Below are 19,131 nucleotides of genomic sequence, written 5' to 3' on the forward strand. Positions count from 1 at the left end.
CTACAGTAAAGGAGTTGTTTATATGTTTCTCATTTCTCTACCCTAATGTTACTGTTTGGAAAGATTCTTTTAGAAATGAGAACTCCTTGCACATCTTTAGTTAACTTTGCCTAAGAAAATATATAAATGTTATTAACTCTTTGCTACAAATGAAAGAATAGAGAAAGTTAGTTGTTAGCATTTTAAGCTATTTTATTTAAAGTTTTGGTTGTCTATTTCCAGTTTAAATTTAATTTGAGTAGTGATTTTTATAACTTCCTAAGGCATATATTCTTAACTTAAAAATAGTTATTGAAAACTAGTTTTGAAAGATCTCTGTTCTTTTTAGAGCAATGATTTCCTTTTGATTTAGAAACTTTGATGATATTTTTTAGTATATATGCTGCTGAAGCGAGGGATAGTTTCTTGCTTGTAACATAATTCTCTGGAGTGGCTTATTTTTTAATGAAAATGAACAGTTTAATATTTGACACAATTCTACATTTTTAGGGCTTGGCCACATATATACAAAGTTTAAACAATTCAATTACATGTCTACTACTGAGCACTTGTTGATTTGTATTTTTTAGGATGCTGCATGCATTCAGTCCAGAAACAAATACTTAGATTATCTAGGTCCCAATTGTTGTACAGCCTAGCATTAGGTATAGTAGACTGATAAATGTTTTGATGTTTTTTTGAGCCCATGGAAAGTCTTTAGTGATCTTTGACACACCTCCCCACAGTCTAGCCCTCCATTTGGTGGGAATTACCCTGCCTTCCTCCCATATTTCCTCCTAGTTAGGCCATGAGAGTAGGACTTTCTAGTCCAACCAAGGTAAGCACAGATAGGGATTCTACCCTTAGCAATAGGAAAAGACCAAAGCTTCAGGATACCGGGGAAGGTAAGACCCTATGTGAAACAAATCATCTTTATATTTCATGGTATAGAAACTCACAACAAATGATTCTGCTTCTAATACAATCCCATAGTCCCGAGTCTTCTTGAACTTAGATCTCATCTTTGTGTTGTGCTGTAGGCACTAATCCTGAGAGATAACCCCAGTAGAGCTTGTATCTACCCTTGACTGCATGGAGCAAAGCTTAATAGGATCCCATTTGATTCCTGTGTTACTCCTGACTTTTGCTTCTAGTCCTTTTACAACGGCTCTTTGCCTGTCCCTTCAGCAACTTCTGTAATAAACATTCATCACACACACACACATACACACACACACACGCACAATCTTACAATGGAGATTTCAAAATGCTTGCTTTCCTCAATGGTATAGTAGATACAGTTAATATGGTCAGTATACTTTTATACTAAATATCAGCTGAGTGGAGAATGATCTAGGTAATCTGAAATTGCAGCACTTTTCTAGTCAATATGTTAGAAAAGTTCATCAGATTCAGACTGACAGACTGGCAAACTCAAATTCCAACTCAAGTTTGTCCTTTCTAGTCATCTAATTATAAACCAAAAAAAAATGCCTTTAAAGAGACAAGATACTAGGTGAGAGAAGCTGGGGTTTGATTCATTCTTAGCCAGTAGCCCTTTGGAGCAATACTTGTGATATGTCTGTAGTATTAGGAATATGAGAAAATGCTTGAAGCTACAATATTAACCATCACTCCCAGGTCTGAAATTCACTGAACAAGATGTGAAGAAACAAAGGCTACAAGGTGGCTAGGGAAAATAGAGGTTCTGAGGAAATCGTTCAGACAGCTTGTGTCCATCTCTGTGAGTGAGGCCTGACCTTCTCCATTAACCCATTTAACCCATTTAAAACTTTATGCTCTCTCAGTGGCCAAAGAGATGACAGCATTTCCAAATCGTATCTTTAGCAGGACTATATTTAACAAGGAATTGTGTCTTAAGAATACACCTCTCTTCCCTAGACGGTATGAGCTAGAAAGTGAGGTTGAGCAGCAGCATGCACTGAGGAAGAGTAGACATTAAGGTAGAGCCAGCCCCCAACAAAGTTACTTCCCCCGTTTCTTTTTTTTTTCTCTTTTCCCATGCTTTGTTGTCTGGTTCCAATTTTTTCTCCCCCCTTTTCTTTATTTCTTTCTTGCAAAAATCTTCTCTTTCAGTCCTTTAATTTTTCCTTTCTACTTGGTTTCTTTTTTCCCTTTCTTTCAGATTTATTCTTTTTTTCCTTCTCTTTAGACTCTTCTGGGTTTTTTTATTCTTTCCATTTTATAATTTCTCTTCCCTCTTTATAACCTCTGACCTTCTTGTATTTCTTTTCCCTCTCTTTATATTTTTCATTTCTTCTTCTCTCCTGCCGTTCAGCTTCACCATTGCAAACACATTGCTAAAAAGGCTTGTCATTCCCTCATTCTCTAATTTAGCATTTCACCCTCTCCAAAATTTAACAGTGATTTCCCCCTTCACTTCATCTACCCCGATCTATTCCCTTCCTTGATTGTTATTTGAGAATTTAGTACTTTAAAACGTTGTCAGATTAAAGTTTATTTAGAAGAAGCCAGATGGCTAGGGATTTAAAAAATATATAAAGGACTATTCACAAGGAGAGTAGTACATGTATAAATAATACAGAGTTGACTGTATATAAATATGTTATAAACATGTCAAGCTATTCTGTTCTTTGCTTCATCTCTTAGATTAGTGGAACAAGAATGCCTCCACACAGCCGCAGGAATCCAGTTTCCATGGAAACCAAAAGCCTGCCTGCTCAGCAAGTTGAAAATGAAGGAGTGGCTCCAAATAAAAGAAAAATAACTTAAGGACTCTTCCATGGAAAATGAAGAAAAAACAGTTATAACAATGTTCAAATTAGAAAAGTTTGAGGAGAAATAATACCCAAAGATCAATTGGCAAAATGACCATTTTTCTTTTAGTGTCCTTGAGAGTTCTTAGAGTGCCTTGAAAAAGCATGTTGGTTATGTGAAGGAATGTTTCAACTAGAATGGAATGCTGTACTCTTAAAGTCTTGATGTCTGAGGAAAATTTAGGTATGTTTTAACATTATCATGGCAGGGAAATATATAGAAAAGATAATTATTTTTATAGTAGACCTTTTTCAAAAATTATAAATAGGAAAATCATTTGCTTTCTTCAGGAGCAATATTTATCATTGTGTGTTATGTTAAATAATTTGAGTTATATTACCAATCTATTGGGATTGGCTCAAAAGGTTAAATTCTGCCACTGTCAAATAATTTTGAGCAATATGTAAACCTTATTTCTGACCTATTTTGACAGTTTTTATATACTATTTTAAAATGATGATTATTGCAGGTTAATGAAGTTAATACCTTTAAAAACTTGGCAAAATTCTGTTGCAAAAGCCAAAATTAAAATAAAAAGCTTCCTGCCTCTGAAAAGTCACAAGTTGACATTTTCTTGTTGGGCAGCCATCTGTTTAAAAACAACAACAATAACTTTTGTGTTACAGGCTTGGTGACGAATGTCTCATCGCTCGGTACATATCCCAGCTGAGTGTTGAAGTACACTACTGAAAGCAAAGAGATGAGCATGTTTTCCATAAAAGTCTAATTATTTCGACTGATAAAGCCAATGTGTGGTAAAACATAAGCTATTTTTTCCTCATACACTGATTAATTTAAAATTTTCAAGACCATATAGATGAATTTGGAAAGAGCATGATCAGCCGATGTTACTGTAGCCAATTTGGACTTAAGGGATAGACTTATTTAATTTTTGTATCCTTGTTCTTTAATGTCCACTAAAGTTTTCAGAAATATGTGCATCATTTATAAATACAAGTTTTGTAATCCAAGACAATGTTAGCTTTGTTTTGGAATTTTTAATGTGTTTTAATATAAGCTAATAAGAAACCTACATTAATATAAGAAATCTAGAAATTTTTAAATTCCTAGTAATCTCAACTATTATAAGTAACAGTTGAATGTTTTTATCCTCAACTACCAAGGTTTTTTTTGATTTTTTTTTTGGTCAGTTATAAAATATTTTTTAATTAGTAATAGTAAAATTATTTTACATATTTTATAATTTCCTCATTCTGCCATTTTCTTTTTAAAACATTGAGCTTTTTTTTAAAATGGACTTGATTATTTTTTTTTAACTTTGTTACATACTCCTATGTCCCAGAAATACTTTAGTTGTGAATCATTTGGCAGTGAACCCAGGGAGGGTCAGGGATTCCCTTGGAAGTTGCTTTTTTAAAAAAGCTCAACAGTTATTTCTTCAGACTTCTGAATACTGGAAACTTGGCTTTCGTTTTATTAATATTACTTTTTAGTAAAATGTGTGATCTTACAAGATCATATTGAAATTATCTTAGTTATGCATTTGCTTAACGTTGATAATATATATAAAGCTAATCTTAGTTTTCCACTTGTGCTTAATTAAGCCTTTAACATATTTGATCATGTCTAGTGTTCTTTTTCTTGATTTTTAGTACTGAGAATGTGTAAGCAACAAAGTGAAACTAATAATATGAGTAAAGATTTTTTTTTTTTTTTAAAGAAAAAAGCAAAAAGACTCAGTGTTGGCAAGGATGTGATGAACCTGACCCACTTATACCTCCATGGTGAAGGTATAATTTGTACATACCTCTTGGACCACTTAATTCAGTAAAGTTTGAGTGCACCTGTGTGTCATGCAGTCTAAAGCAGGTCCCAACTTACTCTCATATGTCCTTTTTTCACATCTCATAATATTAGTTTTTTCACTTGCTGGCTTCTTGAATAGACTGCATGCTCTGCAAAGGCAGGGGCATATTTCTTTTGTTCACCATTATGTAGCAAATAACTAACATATTGTCTGTCATGTAGTTGCTTAGTAAATATAAGGTGGATATATGAATAAATGAATGTGTAGAGATCGGTGATAGATTTTTTTTTTCCAGAAGCACACATTCTAATGAAGGACACAATACTGACCCATGTGAATAAGTGCTCTGATTAATATAAGGAAGTTATCTAACCTAGACTTGATAATTAATAGAAGTTTTCTGAGAGAAAGCTTGGGCCAAGTCTTTTAAAAATGAGTAGAAGCTATAAGGGAAGAATGAAAGATCTTCCACACAGAAAGAAAGCAGCATATACAAAGGTAAAAGATGGCTAGGTTGTAGGCTTGTAGGCTATGGCCTGGGGTGATGAGAGAAAAGCTCTAGGACAGGGACAAATATGCAATGGCATTTGAATTCTGACCTGTACCACATGGTGTGAGAACAAGTAGTGAATTTTAATAAAAATAACATGATCAGATAAGTACTTGAAAAAGCTCTTGTTGACATTAGTCTAAAGAATGGAATTAGAAGCAAGAAAGACCATAAGGAAGGAGAAAAGTTGGAAAGCCGTGTTGTAGTAATTTAAAAAAATGGTAAAGACCCTGAATTAAAGCAATAAGAATAGGGATGGGCTCAAGTGATAAAAGAAAAAAGTAACTCACTGATATGGTTGGTAGGGAGAGTCAAGTATGGCTTTCAGGTTTCCCATTTGGAATGCTGGGTAAGTGATGGTTTTATGCATTGAAAAAGGAGGAATGTAAAATGGGAAGAAATTTGGTAAAAAATGTTCATTTCCTTTCACTATTTCGATTCCTTGGATTCTGGATTTAAATGCTCTATTGGTTACATATTGCTACATAATAAATTACCCCAGAACTTAGCTAGTTAAAACAAGAAACATTATCTCAGTTTGGATGCAGTTTAGCTTGGTGCCTCTGGCTCAAGGTCTCTAAAGCTGCAGTCAAGCCATTGGCTGAGGCTGCAGTCATTCAAATGGTCTACTGGGGATGGAGCATCTGCCTCCAAGAAGGCTCACTCTTGGTGATGGTGGGAGGTGTCAGTCTCACTGGTCATTGACAGAAAGCCTCATTTTCACTACATGTACCTCTCCATAGATCTGCTTGAGTGTCATGACATAGCAGCTGGCTTACCCCAGAGTAAGCAATCCAAGAGAAAGCAAGGCGGAAGCCACAGTATCTTGTAGCCTACTCTTGGAAATCAAGCACCATCTCCTGCCATATTTTCCTTGTTAGAATTAACTTACTAAGTCTACACTCTTAAGCTTCACCTCTTACAGGGAGTGTAAAAAGAATTAGTAAACATATATTGAAGCCACCGTAAATGCCATGAACATTTTAGGGATACAGAATTAGATTTAGGATGGAAAGCAAAGAAAAGACACTTAAAAAAATGTCTTATTAGCAACATGTTAAATCTGAGATAGAGATAGTTAATGCCAGAGATGGTTGATAATTTAAGCTTGGACTAAAGAGAAGCCTGATCTCATCAATACAGATTTGGGAATATGTATATCTGTGATGTTCAAAATCAGAGGAAAAGATAAGGTAACATAGCAGAAATGAACAGAATGAAGAAAGAGCCATGAATGGAGCCCCAAGGAAAACCATAGAACTTCAGCAAAAGGAGAAGTTTCATTAAAGTGGCTAGTATGGAAGCCAGATTTATGAACCTTAGGAAATAAGTACAGAGAGAGGTAGAAACAGTGTAATTCTTCATTGCCAATTGATCAGCAAAAAATTGAAAATAATTTTAGTATTTGGGTCTTCTTGCAATTGCAAAGGGAGTTGACCTGTTCTTTTCCAATTCTACTTGGATACTTGGACACTGCAAACATTTTAGAGATACAAGGAAGTATGAATTGAGGGTAGAGAGGGAAGAGAACACTTTCTAATATTTTATTACCAACATGCTAAATCTGAAGTTTCTGATGGACATGCAGGTAAAGACAACAGGTTTGTTATGTGATAGATATATGATACTTTTAAACAAACCCTAGAATATTTCATATCAAGATTTGAATTTCTCATTGAGATGTTGAAATAAAGGGGATGCATTTCATTGATCCCTCTAGTTCCCACCAGGCTTCGCCATCCTGTTCCCTTGGCTGATGTCCAGACTTCTTATCAAGGTATACAAGGGCAAATACACAGGCTTTTATCTGAGGTTTGGGTCTGTTCTGCTCTTGCAAAACTTACTGAAAGAAGAGACCCAGATGCCTATTTCTTCAATGGGTCTCTAAATTACCTCATCAAAAAAAAAAGAACATGCAAACAGTCAAGGGTTCACCCTGACATATGTATTTGCTTTCAGTATATGAGCTCCTGTTGATAAGCAAGGAATCACCAAGAGGTGGTTTTTTATGTACATGCATGGTATATATAACCTGGTTAATTCTCTAATGAATGGGTGGAAGGCGCTAGTGTAAATTAATTGCAGTTTTGTAAGTCAAGAGACGTAAAGATTCTGCGGTTAGTAGGTTGGATTCCTCCTTCCCCTTTCTTGAGAATATGCATTTCTTGAGAGGAAAAGGAAATCTTTTCTATACTCCCTATCCTGAGTTTTGCTTACTCAAAAAAAATGTATAGCACAGGAGAGTATGTACATGTTAACTGTTGCACTGCAGTAAGGCAAGGCAATGATACAGTGATGCAGTGGGTTTTAGGCCTCTTCCAAGCACTGCATTAATGTAACATCTGCTCCACCCAGGCTTTGCCATCCCATGAATTAGTCATTGTTGTCCCTGCCTGCGTACTTATGCACATAAAGCTACATCTGGTTGGATTTGTTATCACCTATCATAACCTTGCCTGTCCTCTATGGAACTAATAATGCATTTTTTAGTACATTGGGTATAATACATTATAGCAATCTCTTGAGATTTAAAGATAAATAAGTTTGGTTTCTGCCTTAAGGGTATTTCCTAATCTAGTTGGGGAGATAGATGTGCACAATTAGCTATAATATACAGAGCAGAACATTCAAGTGGCACAATAGTGCATATGAGTAAGAAAAGGGGATGCTTGGAAGTAAGAAACTCATGGTAGAAATGACTTTTAAGCTGTGTTTGAAAGACAAAATATATAAACAAAAAGGAAGCAGAGCATTAGAATACGAGGGAAATCATGAAACATTTTGGTTTTAGGAAATAGCAAATATGCTTATAGCAAGCATAGGGGTAAAAGATGATAAATGGGAGATGAAAGGTAAGTTAGAGCTTGATAGTGGGAGATATTATCTTTTTCCCAGATAGTTTGATTTGATTTTGAAAGCAATGAGATATTGAAGGCTTTTTGAGCATGATGACATCAATTTTAGGTAATTTACAATATAAAGGATTACTTATAGAGGAGAAAGACTTACGACAAGGAGGTATTAACTATACAAATAGGCAGACGAGAGATAGATTAGAATGCCATTTTAGAGTCAGCAGCGATCAGGGTTAATCATACCCCAAAATGAATGTCTACCTCACTGAGTCACAACTTGGTAATAGACATTAGGTGTTGGGAATACAAAGATGAATTAAAGGTCATGGCATATGAAACAGTATGTGTGGAATTGTGAAGTGAGAGATATCAAAGACAGCTGAAGTTTTTAGCCTGAATGTTGTCACTGACTTAAAATAGAGGAAAAATATGGATGGAGTGAAAAGACCGCTAGTTATGCTTTCAACCAAATGTCAGCAGTACAATTAAGGCAATGTCCTATAAAACCTATATACTGAAAATGTGGGTATGCAACTTAGCGGGGAGAATAGATAACAAGGTTAGGAGCCTACCTGTGGGCTGATCCACCAAAAAATTATAGCTAGCGTGTCTGGGACCAAGCTGGCCTTCCCCACCACCTCACCCCGCTTTTCTTTTCCTCCTCTTCCCTTTGGTTTGGGCCACACGGATGGAAGTTTGGTTACATACCACGTTAGTTGAGCAAATAAATATATTGAGAATAATGGGAAAGGGGAAAGCAAGAATAAACCTTGTAGTATTGAATTGGAATTGGAAGTATCAGTGAACTTACGGTACTTAATATATACATAAAGATGGAGAAACATAGTTTCTGCGTATGTACATATGTATACATGTTTTCTAATTCTGCTGATAAGATCTAGAAACAATGATACTCTGTTAGCAGTAGCATATCTAGCACTCAGATCTTGGTTTCTAAGTCCCATTCTTCACTAAAAGAAATCAGTGCTCCTTGGAGAAACTAATTCAAAGATTTGGGCAGGAAAAATATAAGATGAACCTGGAATATCATCTTTCACCAGAAAGAAGGTGTTCAAAGAATAATGAGTACATGTCAAAAGTACACAGGAGCTAGCTCGAAGGAGTTCCCAAGTCTGGGAAAATTAGAGCATCAAATAATGATAGTGGTGGATTGTGATTCTTTGAATAAAATAATCCACAGGCCCATAATGATATAAATGAATAAAAAGGGAATGAAAACATTCTATAATAGAATACCAAACAATAAATCTAGAGGGAATGATGGAATTTTAAAAATCTCCAATCTGCAACCATTGTAGTAATAATTATTTAGCCGAAATCAACAAAGGATGCTAAATGTAGTAGGTGAAAATTTGATGACAAATAGGAATATTTACATAGCTTTAATCTCCCTACAAGATATTTGTTATTAAGTATAACATTAGTTTACTTAGTGCTGAAGAACCCTAGCAGAATCTATTTTAACCAAGTGATTAAAGTTAATATCACCAATAATGAGACAAATCAACAATATGTGTTTCTTGTGACCAAGAAGAGCACAGCATCACTTTTGTGGTGTATACCTGCCAAATACGCATAAGTCATAAAATAAGAGAAATCCAAATTGAGGCATTAGTCTGTAAAGTAATGGTCAGCAATCGTCAAAAATGTCAGGGTCATGAAAGACAAGGAAACTGTAGGACCGTTTCACTTAAAGACTGGCCATGTGACTCATGCTCCTGGTTTGGATCTTAGTCCAATAAAAGACATTATTAGAATACTGAGCAAAACGTGAATGGAGTTTGTGGATTACATGATGGTAATGTATGGATATTAATTATCTAATTTTGATGTGGCTGTATTAGAGGTGCCCTGTACTTAGGAAGTAAACAGCAATGGGAAACCATGTCAGCAACTTATTCTGAATTGGAGCAGTTAGAGAAATGTTAACAGAGTCTTGAGGAAAGGATGATATAGGAGCTTTTGTACTATTTCTGTGACTTAAGAAATTTGAGACTTTCAGAATAAAAACTTTGTAAAATGGGAAACAAACTGAGAAAAAGACTATTGGATTAAAAAATCAAGCATAAAGACAAAGATATTGAAATGAGGAGAAATCAGGGATTCCTGTTTTGACGATCTAGAGCATAAAACTTTCCTTAGAACTCAAACCCCCTAAAAGGCCTTTGTCCTCTAAATTCCAACTGTACATATTATAATGCCATAAATTTTGAATCTCAGATGTTATTCTATATTACTCTCCTAAAAGTATGTTGTATGTGTCCATAAACAGATTGTAAACTTTTCACAGGCAATGGTTCTACCTTTATACAACTGTGTTTGTAACCCAAGACCAAGCCCAAGGCTAGGCAGCTTTCAGATGCTCCATCAACATGTATTGTGCTGATTCCTCAGCACTCCCCATACACCAGCATGTAGCTGTCTCCACCTCAATCTCAGACCTCCCTGCTCAAAAGGGCAAGTCTGTGGGCAGCTGTGAGCCCTGCACAAGAAAAGAAATTTTTAAAACTTGTGTTTATTAAAGGCAATACCAGTCACCCCTCTAGAATGAATAAAGCTCCATGTTTTGTATACATTTCACAATACTGTCTAACTCATTTAACGTTACTCTATCTCATTTAAAAATAACACAAGAAATACAAATTCAGGTTAGATTTAACAATTTAGGAGACATAGTTCAAAACCTCTTTTAAGACATTCTACCAGGCAGCAAAAACTTGTCTGACGGGTCTATGAATCTTTCTGGAGCAGCAAAAAGCAAACAAACAACCTTACCAAAGGAAGTGACAGGTGTCCAATCACTGGCATGCTGAAAAGAAGCCCATTCTTTTACACAACTCTGCAGGTGATGTTCTCCAACGCCAGGTAAACACAAGTCATCCGCGGTTTTGCAAGCTGGTTGTTGAACAAACCTCTACCCAATTTAGGCTCCTGGACTGAACTGTAAGTTTTTTTTTCATTTTAGCCTATTAGATAGGATGCCAAATAAATAAATAGGGTGTTATGTCTAGGAACATCTTACTGCATAATCCTCCTGAGACAATATTTAAATCTGCTTCTAAAGTTTTCAACTGAAAATGAGAAATGAATCCAAATAAATGATCAAGTAGTTAACAATCTCCATTTAATTGAATGAGAAAGTGGACATTTCTATACAACTAAGAAATAGAATGTATTTTATTTTTTATTTACTTTTTATTTTTTAGGTGAGGCAACCCTTGGTTGCCCTCACAGATTGCAAGGACCTTGTCAGCTTTCAATCCCTTATTTTTTTATTTTTTACGCTTACAGCATGTGGTCTTCCTAGGTGGTCTCCCATCCAAGTACTAACCAGGCCCAACCCTGCTTAGCTTCCGAGATTGGACAGGATTGGGCTTGTTCAGGGTAGCATGGCTGTAGACTTGTGCTTTATTTTAAAATATTTAGTCGTGAGTCCCACCAAAATGCAAACAGTTTTACTAATATGAAAAATAATTGAATACATTTTGCAAGTATACTGTCTGCCCTCTACCCCACCAAAAGTGATGCAAATTTTAGTTTCCCAAGTGCCACAATAGGCAGCTGGAAATAGTCTGCCCAGTTTCAATATGCAGTCTCATAGAATTGCACAATGAGTCCTTCTGAGTTCAGGAAGAGGGTGAGGGAAACTGAAATCACAGTGCATTAGGCTTCAATATCTCCATATATATGTTGCTTGTTGGAAGGCTAATAAAGTGGTAGGCCAGTCCCTAATTCAGTTTGGCTTTTTTTAATGCTACAGTCTAGTGCCTGAAAACTTTTTAGGAGCAAGGACTATGTAACTTAGTAAATGCCTAAGGCAAAAATGTCATTTTGCATACAAGGAAGTGCTGAATTTGCTGTCAGCCAACCCTTCTGCCTCCCAGGAGCCCATGCTAGAGTTAATTCATACCCAGCAGTTGGGGAAGTCTTCAGAATTTTAAGACTGTCAGCTGCAACTTTGAGAGAAGTATGAGAAGTTGAGTCTTAGAAAGAGCCAGCCCAGAGATGGAGTTTGTTGGAAGAGGCATTGGGGGTAGAAGAGAAGGGTGAGCATTATGTTAGAGTCTCAACTCGACGATTTGATAAGGCCATAGCTCTCTCCCCACTTTGAGCCTCAGTATTTTCATCTGTAAAATCCAGATAGTTATGCCTTCCCAGCATATTCTGCAGGCTCTAGTGGCCTTCCAATAAATAATGGATACAAAAGTTCTTTTTAAACTGCAACTCATTGAAGAAATGTGAAGCATTGTCAGATTAAATCAATCATAGATGTCATTTGAGCTAAAACTCAAAAGTTTTGAGTTTGTCAGACTGGAAAGAAAGATTCAAGCAGAGGGACAGAATATGATGGGTGTTGCAGAGGTACAAACATGCATAGTGTGTTGGAATAGCAGGTCATCCAGGGAGGCTAAGACCTGGGTTGGGTACTTATGGTGAAGAGACCAAAAGGAACCTAAGAAAATGCTGGGGAGAAATAGTCAATAAAAAGTCCTGGGTGCTTTATTTGAGACTAGGGGAGTTATTTTGAGATAGGGAGTAATCAGAAAAATTGTAATAGAGGTGGGGACCATGGTTAAACTTATGGAAAGCATGGCTATAATATGTAGGTTAGGTTGGGTGACAGATGGTAACTAGGGAAGTCTGAGGGCAGGGAGATTGGGGGAGGATATTTTTCAATCTAAAAGGAAGGTTCTAGTGATCAGTCTTACTTGGCAACCTATCACCTTGTTTCTGCATTACCAAATATGCCTGCCACATTGGTGAGAATGTGGTGAAGACAATGAGATCTTAAATCTACTGGAGCTGGACAAGTCAGAAATAGAGTGGTAAGTGTTGCAGACCTTCCCATAAGTTGGGTCAGATGCCTCCTTTTACAGCCCAGAGCTAAATAGAGTAAGAGAATCTTTGCAAAAATTATTCTTTAGGGAATTAAACTCCAATTACATTATTTGGAAGTAGACTCAATCTGGGGAAAAAAGCTTGGTATCCTCCCAAGAAAGTCACTTATAAAAGGATTATTAACTCTAAATGTTACTTTTACCTAATTGGTCTCTCTCCTAACCTTTTAAAATTTGGACTGAGATGTAGGAAAGAAAAAGAAAATGAGCCAAGCAGCTGAGCCCAGATGCTCCAACTGAAACCCATTGCCTACCCTTGAGGGGCTTGAGGGTCCGAATAAGTCATGCCATGAGCTCCTCCCAGAAGGTTTGTCTGATAGTTATGTTAATGTTTAAATGTTTAAAATGGACACTACAGCTTTGAAAGAGAAAATTTGGCTTAAGCAGTTAAAACTAAATAGTAACACAGAGACAAGCACTGCCAGCCGTATGGGTCTCAGCCATGCCCCCGTTCCTTTTCAGTTTGATATTATAGGTATGAATGCTTCATGTATTTTTTTTTAACAGTACAAGGCAGGTAATTTTTACTATATACATAACTTATTAGCAGATTAATTTGTTAAAAGACTAACAGAAGCATTGTTAACAATTCTGAGAATGATTTTAGTTTATGAAGGAAGAGTAACTACAGATCCAGGAGAGTGGTCAACCGTTGTGAGGACTGGCTGGCTCGGGACCGACGACACAGCATCTATTACCTTGTGCCTTCTTTTCCTCTTCAGCTGTCTGGGGTCATGTCTAAGGTGGTTCCAGCTATCTAGAATGCCCACAAGAATGGCACTGGCTCCGGAAAAGGAAAGGGACGATGGTGTTAACTGAATACATTTTGAGGGAAACCTACAGGACGCTGATGCCATTTACTGGAAGCTGCAACAGACTTGGCCATGAGAGTATTGGTTTCTGAGACTTTTTTTGGTGCATAACTACCTCACTGTGGTAGTTACTACTGAAGGTATGTTATTACTGAAGATTCCATTTCAGTCCACTCTATTTTGGGATATTTTCACCAAAAAAAAAAAAATTAATTACTTTAGCGTTACACGATTTTGAATGTTTAGTTTGTCAGGAACTCTGAACGCTCTATTAGACTGATAGATATCCACTTCAGACCTCATATCAGAAGGATCAAGTTTCCTTAAAACTAGAAAATAGGTACTAGTGAGTCCATCGAACAAAGTAATTAAATGAGGGTCTGATCATGGCTTCATGCATTTTTAACGCTAGTTAGCAGTATCCTCTCCTCCGACTATCCTTTATCTTCTTAGTCATGAGCCTGGGCTCAGAATGACCTCTAGATGTTCCTCAAAGCCCCTCTCAAGTGACCAGAATTTGCCTTAGGCTCTGAGGGTAATACTTAAGTAGGGGAGTTCCAAAAAATATTTTCACAATTTTCATAATGGTAGATTTAAATAAATACATACCTTCTTCAGTGGTTTGTTTAAAAATTAACACCCACACCTCTTTATATTGGCATTCCCTCTGGATATTGAATACGTTAATATATGTTACATTTCCTCTTTCTTGGTTACACAATGACTTCAAATGGCTATGAGTAACTGTGAATGTACTGCCAAAGATGGAATGTTTTAACTTCCTTTCTCTAGTGGTTAACTGTCCCTGACCAATTTGTGGCTCTCTTATTGGTCTCCTCTAGTCCTTTGATTTCATTTCTGATACATTCCTCATAATTACTTATTTACTTTCACTAGATCTCATGGTCAGTGTTACCATTTTTTTTTAGTATTATGAATCTGCTATACAGTCCTGCCCTAGTGCCTGGGGTATAGTGAGTACTCAGTGTTCGTTAAATTGAATTTGTCTTGCGAGTTCCTTGATTTTTATAGTTGGATAGATACTGGCAGCTTTTTCAGGGATATGGGTGATCAAAACCAGCTAGGCTGCCATCTGTACTATAATAAGCATTTTACCAATTTCATAAAAAAAATATTTGTAAAATACTTGATAAATAAAAAAGTTAATGTAATTGATAATTAAACAGGAAAGATAGACACCAGATATAGGGAGACCTTTTAGAAAATATTCCTGAGTTAGGAGTATTATGATTTATATTTTTCTGTTTTTTCACAAGCTTAACAGTTTTTCTTAGGTTCCTTCCTTTGAGCTCCGACATAACCTGCATACTAGAGTCGTGGTTTTTTTTTTTTTACCCCACCCAAGTTGCTATAGCTGATGAATCATAGAAACCACAGAGGGAAAAGACCAGTGAAATCATCTGGCTTGTCTCCAAATTAGGGAGTGGAATGTTGGGATTTGGAGAAGACTAACCTTTCATTTGGAAAGAAAGAAAAAAACAAAAAACTGCAACTAGAGTTGATTAGAGCAGTTCACTCATTTGCTTGCCTTTTGCTTCTAGCACAATCCTGAAATCCACCCTATTGAAAGTAATCAGGAATTCTTATCAAGCACCCCTGGAAAATTAGATACTGGTGTTAAGGAGTCGAACTAAAAAAAATTCTACCTCCTGAGTATGAAGTTGGATTATGAATCTTTCAGTGGTTGTTTTAACTGAGTTTTATAGACTCTAAGACTGTTTTAGAAAGGCCTTACAATTTAAAAGCTTAGCAAGCACCTTACAGCTAATCAGTGCTAAATTGTCCAGTTCCCAGAAGTGGAAACTAAGATGGAGATGTTAAGAGATTATAGGTGTGCCTAGGTCATGAGTACCTGTCAATCCATTTCTCTCTGTCACAATTGCACAGTATCCTTCCTCCCAATAATCCTCCAGTGCTCCTTATTCTTCTTCTCTATTGCTTTCTTCTTTGAAGAAATGGCAAAGATCATTTAGCATCCCTGTACATTTCATGTCAAACAAGCCCAGCCCCCAGGCATCATGTGTCCTTGGGCGGCAGAGGCAAGGACACTGCAGCCCCACCTGCAGCCTCTCCATCATTCTCCTTGCTTCCCTCCTACTTGCTTCTGTGTTAATCTAGCTGCAGAACCTAGGCTTTATCTCCAAAAGGACTCTGCTTTTGTGCTTTGGACTTTTAAACAAAGCATGGTGTCCTTGGCTCCTACCTTGGTACCTAGCTTAGTTCTCCCCTAGCCTCTGCTATCCTCCCTACACCAACTCTGGCCTCTAGGGTTACAAAACCAGCTCCATCTGCTTGCTCTTTGCCAATGTCTCCTTACAGAGTGAGGAGGGATGATTGTACCATATGGATAATGATAGCATCTACATACTTGTGTCCCCAGTGTAAATCCTCTTATCTAGTTACCTGAGTATGTTATCACAGACTTACATTATTAGAAATCTAAATTCCTTTGCAACATCAAAGATATTCAATGGTTGCCTGTTTTTTGTTTTTTGTTTTTTAATTTGGATAATATTCTCCACAGCCTCATTTTACTGTAAAGTGATGTTTCTCAGTTACAACTATACATTTGAGTAATCTAAAACCATGCTGAGGTCCCATTGATCCAGAGAGTCTGAATCAAAGTAACCACTTTATATGGATGTATTCGCTTACACAAAGTATACTCTCCCAATTTGGACAAAACAGGAATGCAGAGACAGAAGATCAGTTGTATTTGATAAAAATGATTAATTGATCTACTCGTTGAGTTATAATTTAGTAAGTGAAAGTACTTCCCTTTAGCAATCCTGTTGGGCTTGTTTTCATGAATAGACAAAACCTGTTCATGTTTAATAACATCCATGTGCATATATATGATTAATGTTTCTATATCTATTATGTTTGTATATTAAGGACTGAGTTTTAGAACTAAAAGAGAACTTGAAGGTTTTCTGGTCAAAACCCCTCATTTTCCAGATAAGAAACAGACCCAAAGAGCCTCGGTGATTTGTCCAAGTATACTCAGTTAGGATAGGTAGGAGCTAGGACCGGAACCCTTGCCTCCTGAGATCTATGCTGATTAGCACAGGCAGCAATAGAGTATCACCAACAAAATCTGATATCTAAAGATGATGAGCCTGTTACAGGCTCATACTGGGTGAGGTACTGGGGTTGCAAGGATGAGCAGGGAGCCCTCAGTCTAATGATACAGCCTGACATATAAACAGTCGTAGTACCGTGAGATAAAGCTATAATACAAATAAGACAAAGGTTATTTGAGTAAAGAAGCCTACTCTACCGATCCCATAAACCTCATGCAACAAGTTATTAATTTGTTTACCACAGCTTTCCTTTCATACATTACATGAATTATGTGAGATTTGGCCCAACCTAAGTTGTATTATCGTAGATTATTAGCAGAATCAAAATCAAATGAAATTTTACTGTATTGAATGTTTTCTTTGTGGCACAGGGTGCTGTGATATATAATTTTCCCCTATCATTTCTTTTATTGTTTTCTCAAATATATATGAAAATACCATTAAGAAAATTCAAATTTTTCCCAAAGCCCGGCATGGGCTGTCATAATCTTAATGTGTATGAAGGAAGTCCTTTTTATACTAGCTATATATTTTTTTCTTCCTTTTTTCAACTGTTTAAAATTATAGTAGTAATATTTATTCATTGTTAACAAAAATCTAATAAAGAAGTGTACATAATACAAAATGAGCATTCTCCTTTATGCATACACACTTATCTTCTTCTTTCCTCAAAGTAATCAATATCAGTTTGGTGTGTATCCTTCCATAAATTTACATATGTGTGTATATACATTTATATACCTACACACATATGTAAATGTATATACACATAAATGTTAATATAAATAGAATCAATTTGTTTACTTAACTTCTTTTTTTATTCAGCCAACATAAGGTCTTCAAAGTTTTAAAATAGTCAAGACACTCAAAATGTATCTAGTGGACATTTAATAAAGATGAAAACATTCAAAGTATAGCTATTTTTATATAGGTGTTTTCATACTACACATATTTTATGAAAAATACTGTCCTATTTTGAGCAAACTTATAACTAAGAACAGTATCTTTTATTACAGAATTAGGATTTTTCCATTGATAACAGATACTTAGCACTTAAGTATTTGTACATATTTTGTGCAACATTATGTGTGGAAAATGCTGCCTGAATTAACAATAGAGGCTGGTAGAGTTTGAAATAATTTATCCTCTGACTTACCAAACCATAAAAATTCAATAAAATATGCTGAGGTAAGAACTAAGATGCTGATAGCTCAGAAAGCATCCCAATATCCCAGCGAGTTAATAAAGAATGATCATGATGGGGTGGGCATTTTTAGCCAAATCCATTTTCATAATGTTTTATATATTAGTATTGCAATTTACTATGCCAACAAGACAATCTTACACTCGTGTTCTGCTTGTTCTTCCATTTAACATCATATTTTTGAAATCTGTTCATGTCAGAACATACTGATCTTCAGCAGCTTCAGTCTGTAGTACAAATTTTCCATAATTAATTTAATTTTGCCCCACTGATGAGCACTTAGGGTATTTAAACCTTAAAATGCTTCAATAAAAATCCTTATACACATACTGCTGTAGTCATGTGTGATACTCTTTTCAGGATGGCTTTCTAGAAGCAAAATCACTGAATCGAAGGGCATAGACATTTTAAATATGAAGAGACTGCTAAATTGCCTTCCCACCAACAACATATGAGAATTCCCATTTCACCCATTTCCAACCACACTGGATACTGTCAACCTTTTAATTGTTGTAAGGCAACTGTAAGTATGAATAAAGGCAAGGTAATTCATTTATGGAGAGAAATCCAATAGTAGCAGGCACTGGGTAAGACAATGTCAGCACAATAGAAAACGATCAAATGCTTCTTAAGAAGTTCCTGCCTACTTACAAAGACCTAACAGATTAGAGCCAAATATATCTGAAGGGCTTGGGGAAAGGCTTTCCTTTTGAAGGATGAAGCAAAGTTCACCATTGAGGAAAACAAGAAAAGCATTCCAGGCAGGTAAACAGCGTGGAGAAAGGCATGGGAGTGTGAATGAATGTGCTTGGCAGTGGTACATGGTGAGAGTGAAGTGGACAGATGTGGGAAATAAGGCTGTCAGGTAGATCAGAACCCGCAGAGAAGGGTTTCCAGGGAGGGGTCATATAATCAGAACTATTTCTTAGAAAGATAATTCTGGATGCCATGTGGAGAATCCTCTGAGACCCAAAGTATCTGTTATAGCCGGGAAAGAGAGGTTGGAGTTACTGCAAATGTTTCCTTGAAAATACCTCAAAACAACATAGAAATTGTGGTTTGTCCACACTGAGCGTACTCTGTGTGGTTTAGGTCATGATACCTTAATTCAGCAAGGGTTTATTGAAATCTTACTATGTGT

At 36.2% G+C, this 19,131-nt stretch overlaps 1 protein-coding gene and 1 pseudogene across 6 annotated transcripts in view; one reads left to right on the forward strand and one right to left on the reverse strand.

Annotated features, from left to right (window-relative positions):
- Positions 1-5,205, forward strand: part of ICE2 (interactor of little elongation complex ELL subunit 2) — a 50,272-nt gene extending 45,067 nt beyond the window's left edge. For 4 of the 6 annotated variants that reach the window (XM_025038854.1, XM_025038856.1, XM_025038855.1 and 1 more), the window contains one exon: positions 2,611-5,205. In XM_025038854.1, coding sequence (XP_024894622.1) covers positions 2,611-2,733 — 123 coding nt within the window. In that variant the 3' untranslated portion in view covers positions 2,734-5,205. The remainder of the gene's footprint in view (positions 1-2,610) is intronic. The other 2 variants (XM_006920301.3, XM_025038858.1) reach the window with 2 other exon arrangements.
- A 6,049-nt stretch (positions 5,206-11,254) lies between these two features.
- LOC112469831 lies at positions 11,255-11,373 on the reverse strand (annotated as a pseudogene).
- Positions 11,374-19,131: the final 7,758 nt, after the last annotated feature.

This window comes from Pteropus alecto, unplaced genomic scaffold, assembly GCF_000325575.1.
Source record: "Pteropus alecto unplaced genomic scaffold, ASM32557v1 scaffold86, whole genome shotgun sequence".
NCBI classification, from domain to species: domain Eukaryota; kingdom Metazoa; phylum Chordata; class Mammalia; order Chiroptera; family Pteropodidae; genus Pteropus; species Pteropus alecto.